Source organism: Aulonocara stuartgranti (assembly GCF_965226115.1).
Source record: "Aulonocara stuartgranti genome assembly, chromosome: 13".
Classification (NCBI taxonomy): domain Eukaryota; kingdom Metazoa; phylum Chordata; class Actinopteri; order Cichliformes; family Cichlidae; genus Aulonocara; species Aulonocara stuartgranti.
The window spans coordinates 33,035,673-33,044,974 of NC_138949.1; the positions used below are offsets into that span (position 1 = coordinate 33,035,673).

General features: G+C 41.8%; 1 protein-coding gene across 1 annotated transcript; it reads right to left on the reverse strand.

Annotated features, from left to right (window-relative positions):
- Positions 1–2,710: 2,710 nt before the first annotated feature.
- LOC309720017 (protein phosphatase 1 regulatory subunit 3C-B-like) lies at positions 2,711–5,162 on the reverse strand. The gene is made up of 2 exons (XM_082556542.1): positions 4,978–5,162; positions 2,711–4,681 (listed from the first exon to the last, which is right to left on the reverse strand). The coding sequence occupies exons 1-2, from the start codon at positions 4,989–4,991 to the stop codon at positions 3,658–3,660; spliced, it is 1,038 nt and encodes a 345-aa protein (XP_082412668.1). The 5' UTR covers positions 4,992–5,162; the 3' UTR covers positions 2,711–3,657.
- Positions 5,163–9,302: the final 4,140 nt, after the last annotated feature.

Consider the following 9,302-nt stretch of genomic DNA (forward strand, 5'->3'; position numbering starts at 1 on the left):
AATAAACATGTTTGTTTGTGGATCATAACAGACTGATGATAATATTTGGTGGGATACAGTAGGACCATGTTTTGAAAGAAGACAGGAGGACAGACACTGAGGACCTCCGGAGAGCAGAGGGAGAAAGAGGAAGGAGACACCTTGCGAGTGGAAGGATACTTTAAATATATTATTGTTTGGCAAAAAATGCATAAAAAATCTATTGGTGCTTCATTTTCCCCTTTACTTCAAATTCTGTCTGACATGTCCTGATGTATACTTTGCATTTTTCAGCAAGTTAATTCACTTTCTGATCACAACTCTTTCCTGCACCTGAATGCATGGTTGATTTTTGTCCAGTCAGAACATCCCTCACAAAGAAACCTATGGTGCAAAGCTGTGCTTAGCAATCAGTTAGTGTCGAGAGGGTAATAAACGTGTTATAGAGTGGTTATGCAGCCATTCAGTTTATAAGCTGGACTTACTGTTTGGGCTCTGCTGTAATTGTGTATCTAAATTTATCATAGAAGTTAGAAATGATGGAGAAAGACTCATAATAAAGTGCAGACGCGCTGATGATAAAAAATTCTTTCATTTTCATTTACTCGCTTGAATTTACCACATCTGCCGAGACAGAGTGCAGATGAATGTAAACAGGAAAACCAAATGAAGAAAAGGAAATGAGAGCAGGCCGTGCAATAAAAGGGAAGACAGTGACGGCGAGTGTAGGAACCTACATTCGTACACAAACAGAATGAAAAGCTGACGGGCAGAAAGAGTTTTTGTGATGATCCTTCAGGAAATTACAGGTTTAAAAGGAATGTGGATCCACGTGCCAGCAGGTGGAGGAGAGCTGAAGCCCAAAGGCAGGTTGACTTCACGATCAAAGCGTTGTCTCAAGCTGATACTGGATCAGCTTTTCAATTTTTATGCAGTTGAGCCCACAGTGAGAAATGCAGCAGCAGGGTGGTGATTCTTAAGGAGACCTCCAGGTCAGATTCAACAGTGAAGGTCAAAGTGAAATCTGCACAGATCACTCAGCACAAAGAAAAAGAAAGCTCCACACAGTACATGTCCATGCAGAGTGGGCTTGAGTTCACACATCCACTCAGTTTGTTTCATTACGCACATAAAGGATTTCAAGAAATCTGACAAACTACGTCTTGTAAAGAGTTTTTCACACTTCACAAAGTTGCATTTTCTCCTAAATTTAGAACAAAATATAAAGCATTTGGCCTTGAACACTTCAGAAACACGGTGTATAACCAGAAACTCACTCCGGATAGGATCACTTAGGCCTCCAGTAACAGTCTGAGGAACACTTGGAGGAGGATAAGCTAATAAGTACAACTGGATAACGATAATTTGATGAGTCATGGGGTAAAAACATCACTGTCTTCATCCATGGTATGTCACGGTACTGTATCGTGCTTTGAGTAGAGAGTTTTCTTATGTAAAAGTTATACACATGAAAGCTAAAGATGCACTCCAAGAGTTAAAGCGTGATAAAGAGAGAAAATATTCCGGCTTCACCCTGATCCAGCCCGAGGACTTTCCTTTGTGCATGCCAGCCGGTCACCATTCTTCCTGCTGAATATGAATCCAGCACGAGCAGCCGCACGGACAAGTGAAACGAGGGAAGCGAAATAAAGCCCAAATTCCTGCAGGCAGCTGAGGCGTGTTCTGTTTGTAGTCACTCCGAATGTACAAGAAACGCATCTGAAATCTGTGGAGCAAGTCACACGTCCTGAACGCAGCTGATCAAATTAAGGAAGCTGTTATCTGAAACTGAAACTTGCACGTGTGACATAATGCATGGACGAATGCATTGTGTAGATCAGTGAGGACTGACCGGTCACTATGATTAAGCCGGCTTTAACTAAACTGTCTCTATGGGAAGATTTTTAGTGTATACAGGTGACATGATACCGACTAAAAGCCTTCCGGCCATTCAGACCTGTGTTAAATCCATCTGATGTGACAGAGATGGATTTTTAAAGTAAAACTATAGAAGAAAATCTGTAACTCAGCATGACTATTTACTATGTTGCATATAATAAAGTCTTGCCGTACTTTCCCTTCAGATTTTATCTGTTTTGATTTTATATACTGTTTTGTTTGTTTGTTTGTTTGTTTGTTTGTTTGTTTGGTTGTTTGTTAATTAGTTAGTTAGTTTATTTGCTTGTTTTATTCAATTTTAAATCATGCTTTTTATTTGTTCTTGTTTTTAATGTCTCTGTAAAGCACTTTGAATCACCTTGTTGTTGAATTGTGCTATACAAATAAACTTGCCTATACAAATAAACTTGCCTTGCCTTCATGTTTTGATTGAATAAAAGCCCCGCCCACTCCCGGTATAGGCACAAATAAATGATTCATCTCAAATGTTTGTAAACACAAGCTTGTTTTGCTGCTGTGTTTACAAACATCAGTTATGTAATTGGAAGAATAAAGTATTCAACTATTAATAATATTTATGAGATATTTAAAACCAGCCCATTAATCATTTTGATGAGTTGAGGGTTTGAATTCCTGCGGTGCATGCTGCTCACAAGCAGACTATATTTTATACTTGTTAGCATGTAAACCTTGTTTTTAGGAGTCTTCAGTGTAATTGCATGAAAGACTGACTGTAAACAAAACCAGAGAGAAGCTACTGGGATTATGTTTTTCCCCAACACGTGTAAAAGCTACCAGCGTTTGTTTCAAAGACAGGTCTGGACTCGTAACATTTTAGCACAAATATAGAAATTTATTTCAAAAAGGAAATACATAACGACGTGGTGCGCGTCGGCAACACACGCCTTCAAGTGATACACAGAAGGCCGGGCACAGAGCTTTCTTCAGTGAAGAAAATACATAAGCTGTTTCAAAACAGAAAATTCTTGATTTCAGCCACACATACTGTACACTCATCTTCAAGAATTGCACTTCTAAAAGCAAACATTCGCTCTTACATCATTTCTTTCTTAACATACCAGAACCACAGACGTTTCCAAACTTCTCCCCAGTTTGAAGCAACCACTCACATGCAGCGACTTTTCTTGAGACACAATAGCAGCTCACTTCCATCATATTACCACTCAAACATTTTAGCAGACAAATATGTGCAATTTACATGAAGGGAAAGAAAGGGCGGCATGTCTTAAATATTAAAGTTTAGCCATTTTTAATGTCCAAACGTTTAGTGTGCATTTTTCATTAGCAATGAATCAACTGTGTTTTCTGTAGTAGAGAAGCATAATTGCGCCATGCGCTCCCCATATTTCCCCCTTCAATATGAAGGACTTGATCAGCTCCATTTACAGATATCACATTATTAGGGACATCTCAATCAGTGCTTATGTTACCCAATCCGTCAGGCCCTCCAAAGGGGGCTCCCCATTTATCTTGGCTTGTACAAATAATTTGTATTTTAGTGGGCAGGCACAATGAGAAGGCACATGAATATTTTACAACAGGAAACCCGAAATATTCGTCATTCTCCACCCATATTTCATCAATCATTCATCATTGTCCTCAATCGTTACAGCAAAAACCAGGTCAGTTGAGAACATTACTGCTTCAGTTTAGTCTCTGGCTGCGAGTCAACCCACAGCTGGATTCGTACTGAATGCCCTGTCAATGTCTGTTTGTGTTCTTCTGCTTAATGCCAGTTCAGCAAACATGCCGCAGGTTTCACCAATAAGGCACTGTGTTATCGATCTGACCCCAGCTCTGCCAGCCGGGAAACAGTCCGCTGGACATGCGTGGGCTGCCGAACTGATCGAACTCGAGCTCCACTAACTTGACCCCCTCATTTTTCTGCTCTGGGGACTTTTTCTGCTCAGCAGAACCGAGGGAGGGCCGAGTGTTCAGGTCCTCTCCGTTCCAGCCGATGTGCTTGAGCGCATAATTCTTGCCGTCATTATTGTCCCAGAAGGTCTGACCCTGGGTTTTGAAGCAGATGCAGAACTCCACCCGATTATGCGGCGGGATGAAGCAGGGCAGCTCCAGGACGAATGCAAAGGTGTCGTTGTCCTGGGAGCTGTACACGTTGTTCATGAAGGTGCAGTCGATGTCGGTGAAGCTGACCCACGAGTCGTAAGTGACGCGCACCACAACTGTCTTCTCAAACCCGATGTTCCTGACCTTGATGGTGCCCGTGAGCGAGCGCTCCTGCAGGGAGCAGTTCTCCAAGCAGACCGAGTTCTGGATCAGGCGGTTCCGGAAGCCCAGGTAGTCGGCCGAGGGCTGCTTGAAGTCTAACGCCAGGCTGCGAACCGAGCTGATCTTTAGATCCATTGTAGCCGTTTCAAGGTCTGTCATGTCGAACTGCAGCTCATCTGCGATTGCGTCCAGGTGCTTGCTTTGATACGGCTCATCATCGAATTTGGAGAAGACGTGGATGACGGTGAGCGACATGCCCTTTGTGTCTGCAAACACCACTTGCTTCTTGCCGGCCTTGCTGTTGTTCCAGCCCACGCAGTTACCGTCATCTTTCTGCTGGTTGCTGAGGCAGGGTCGCAGAGGTTTGTAGAGCTGCTGTTTGCGGTTAGGGGTGCTGGACCGGTTCACCCGGTTCTTGGCCCTCTGCAGGTCCTCGTAGTGGCTGAGGAAGCCTCGAAGAGGAGGCGGAGAATGGCTGATGTAGAACCGCATAGCCACATCCATCGGCATTACTGGGCCGGGCATCGCTGATGGACTGAAAGATCTGAGCACACTGACGGAGGGAAAAGGGGGAAGGAGAGGTGATGAGGGAGAGGATAAAAGTTCAGAGAGTTAGAGAAAGTTTCAGGGAGATGAAAAGAGGAAGACACGCGACATTAGAATGATGCCTAATCCAAACAAATATCGCTTAATTTATCAGCTTTCAGCTCTAGTTTGATAAAACTTGTTAGCATGTCGCCAAAAATGGTTGTAAAATCCATCCAGTTTCTAAATAGCTTAACTTTATGCACAGTGAAAAAAGCGACGCATCTATTTATGTTTTCCTTGTTGTTTGTCAGCTAGGCTTACCTTGTAGCACTCATGGAATAAAAATAGAAGGCTCCAAGAAAAAGAAAAGTCGGTTTTTAAAAGTTCTCAGTTTGACTTTTGCAGTTTGCAGAGCAGCTTTTCCTATGAGTGCATGCTGCAGTCACTCCCCCTCTTCTTCCTACTGTCTCGCTCTCTTCCTCCCTTTCAGTGCCTGTGCTGCTCAGCTCTCAGGGATTTCAACTGCCACATAGAGATAATTAGCATATTCAGTCATATGGTTCCTGAAACAACCAATGGGAAGTAAGTGGAAATCTAAGTCAGCCAATCAGCTTGAGTTTGACCTGGCTGTCAGCCAGCTGATAGGGGCGTGTGGACCTGCATGGGCCTCATGGTTGAGATGCCTCTGCCTGTTGCTTCAGCTGCTATTTGAGAAACATGATGGACCCCTGCTGGTGTTAGAGATGACTACTCACTGCAGAGTGCAGCATATCCCCTGTGGCTCCTCCTTATCATGACTGGGATTCCCTTTACACGCCACAGCAGGGTTATTCGTGTAAGAGCAAACGCACCGAGAGGAATCTTGAAACCGATATTTGGCTTGTTTAATCCAACACAGGGATCCTTTGTAATATATTTTTATATAATACAGAATACAAGCAAATTGGAAAGGTGTTGTTGCAAGGCACCGTCTCACAGTGTTTGGTACTTTTGACCCAGAATTTCAATCAGAGAGCACAATGTCAAAGCCTGAAACAGGCTGGGTATAACAGATGTATTTTAGTATTTAGTATTTATTTATTTATTGTCATTGTCAAGAACAATGAAATTGCGTTTGGGGCTTCCATACAACCCAAAAAAAAGAAGAAAATAATAAATACCCCTTAAAACCCAAGTGTACATATGTAACCCAGTGTGACTCCAATGCAATAAGACAATCCTTAGCAATAATGTTCGTAGAAATTCAGACAAAGACCTGAGAAACATGACAAAATACAACAATGCAGATGGACAAATCTGTAGTGATGTTTCCAAGTGGTTCTGAAGTTCTTTGGTGCTGTCGTTGTTTTTTAATGTCAGCTAACAGAAAAGCTGCATTCAGACTGTGTGGGTACATTGCTGTGACACAGGCACAATGATTAGTGCAAGGTAAGAACGTCACACATCAAACCTGAGGCACCAACAGTTGCAAGGTCGATTATAGTAACTTGAATTATCCGAGGTGAGGCCTGCAAGTGGGTGATTTTTGGCTCGGGGCTTTTTGCCTGAGGCAAAGCCAAAGAGAGAAAAGAAAAGAGTGACAGCAAACAATATAAGATTTAAATCACAGCACTGTGACGCGTGCGGTTATTGTGATGTCCATAAGCTGATTGTGTCGACACAAGTCTGGTAATCCTTGTTTGAGCGTAAACTTTATTTATTGTGTCATCAGTAACAGGAATATTGGCCAAAACAGCATTTGTGACATCTCTGAGAGCTTTGACATGTTGCTGTTTTAGACAATTGTTTTGGGTCACTGACCTCCCCTGCCGAGAGACTAGCTTAGTTTTTTGTAATGGTCTCTACAAATGGCTGGTTGCAGCTTGGGAATAACTAAAGATAATAACATTGTTTTTCTTATGACAGTGAATCTGAAAGATGCCAGTGTTTGTTAGTTAATGCCATGCAGCACCGTAGCTAAACCTAACCATTGGTTTCTCATGTCTGAATCAAATGACAAAGTTTTACAAAGTGTAGCCATGAAATGTGGACAGAGCAGAATCATGTTTATACTGTAGCTTTCAGTGTAATCGCACTGACAGAGAAGTGTTGAGAAAGGCTCACAAAAAGCATCTCTGGTTCCTCGTACTCGCAGTTGTTGCTGTTTTCACTTTCAGACATTTAGACAGAGTTTTATCGATTTTTCAGCCGTGGGTTAAACATTACCATCTGAAAGTTTGATTAGACCCATCAAAAAAGATTTTTATCAAACACAGAAATAGCCAAACCCCGGGCTAATGGCTGTATTCACGTTTTGTTTTGTTTTTTGTTATCATTTGGGAGGAAGGTGAAAATTTGTAAACTCTGCTCTCTCCTGAGGCCACAGCGAACCAAAATTAGGGGGAAAAAACCCTATTTGAACATGCTCAATCCACCTCAGTTCTCCAGATTCTTCCGAACAAGCCTAAAATTAAAGATCTGACTGCCTTCTTGCCTTCATCCACCTGTAGCTACATTGTTACAGCACAAGAGAAAAGCCACAGAGTTTCAAATTAGAGCGATGCATGTTTTCCTGTGTTCTTCAGGTCAGAGGGCAGGATTCCTCCTGAGGCTGAGGGGTCTCCCCCCTTTACACCGCCTGTGTACGTCTGAGTCTCCTGCAGAGAGACTTTAGACTCAAAGTGACATCCACGCCACTTTCACATGGGCCTACGGACAACAGACACTACTTATCACAGCCTTGTCTGTCTGAAGGTCCATATTGACACGGCCTCGGGGTTGCATAATCAGAAAATAGATTTCTTTATATAGAAACATCCAAGTAAATGTGACAGATGGAAAAACCCAAATAAAGTGCTGTAAAGAAGGCAATGAAAACAGTTCAAATAGCAGCTTTGCATAAGAGGTTAAATAAAGTTATTATTATGGTTTATTTATAAAGATTCCTGAAAGTGTGAAGAGCACATGTGACTTTTTTTTTATTCACATAAACCAAAGAAGATTTTATTCATATTTTCACTCAAAAGATAAGAGAGAAACAAATGCTTGATTCTTTGGGCGTGCTCCGTTTGTGGTCTCGATGCAGCACATTATGTTTTGACTCTAGTGATCATGCAGTGATCATGCCTGAGCTGCAGCTCTGGGTCATGCACTGTGAAGACAGTTCAATATACCCACGTTTTCTGTCCGTTATCTGTTATTGCCATAACATGATATTAGAAAAGACTGTAGAAGTCAAATATAGAAAATAGACTGAAGATAACTCAGCTGCTGCTCAGTTACTTTTAGTATCAGTTACCTTTAGTCAAGTGGCAGATCAAAAGTCTAGGACCACGTGCCTTTAAAAGGCCAAATCTGTGCAAACATGTGGATTCATTGTAACTTTGTGTCAGGTAGTCACACTGTCCTGATGTTCTGACGGCAAAGCCAAACTAACGTTCCCTTGTTGAACGTGGTCGGGTTGTTGAACTGCATAAACAGGGACCATCATCGACCATCCTGCGTCTCCCCCTGATCTAAATCCAGTTGAGAACCTTTGGGGATGGATGGCGAGGGAAGATTACAAACATGGACAACAGTTCCAGACTTCGTGCGACCGTTTGCACCACTTGGAGAAATGTTGCATCAAACATGCTGCAAAGAATTGTTGAAGTGATCGATAATAGCAGTGAAGCTTCTCATTACTGAGTTTGTTTGGAACTGTTTCTGTTTTCGAGGCAGTTTACGGGTTTTTTGGAGGTGTGGTCCTAAACTTTGGATCAGCTGTAAAACAGCCTGTTTCAGTTTAAGCATTGTTTTCAATACATTTCATGCTCAAAAAATGTTTTGTCTCACTCACATTTCTTCTTGTTGCATGTTGAAGCTCTACTTGGAACCTTGTTAAGATCCAACCATGCAAAATATGATTTTTTGCATGGTTGATCAGGACTGTATAAAAACAGAATTCAAACACTGGCTTAGTTTATGTAAATTAATAAACAACATTTTAATAAATTTTATCTAAGGTCAGCAAGTACACATAGCTGCTCTGTTTTAGCTTATGGAACAATAAAATAGTTTACTGCCAACAGGGAGAAATCGAATCAAGGAGTAAAGTTGCATCTACGAATCAATATTTATTACTGATCAGGGAAACACAGAGACACTATTAAACCCTCATGTTATCTGTATTCATCAGTCTGAGGGATCTTCCTAGTACAGCAATGCTGCTTTAATTAGAACTCATTGGTGATTTTTACTCTCTATGACCTCCTCCAGAGCAAATTGGGTTCACAGTCTAGAAGTAAACCACTGAAAAGCCAAAGTTAACCCTGAAGTTGAGATGAAATCCTCATTTGAAGCTCAGGCCTCTGGGATATAATAGAAAATAAAGATTAAATTAATAATATCACAGCGAGCCTGCAGCTGTACAAGCTCATATTTAGGTTCAATCACATTATGAAAGAGGTGGAGGGGTCGAGTGTATTACCACTTTCCTTCAGGTGAATATTTTGTGGTCACAGCTGCTTAAACACAAGAAAGCCAGCAGTGAAGTTACTGGCTTGAACCTCTTTGTGAGGCAAACACAAAGTGCTAAGTCATCACAGGTAGCAGAGCACATTCAAATCACGGTTCAGAAGCAGCTGGTTGTGGCTTCCAGCGTGAGCAAGAGATGGAAACGATTCTGG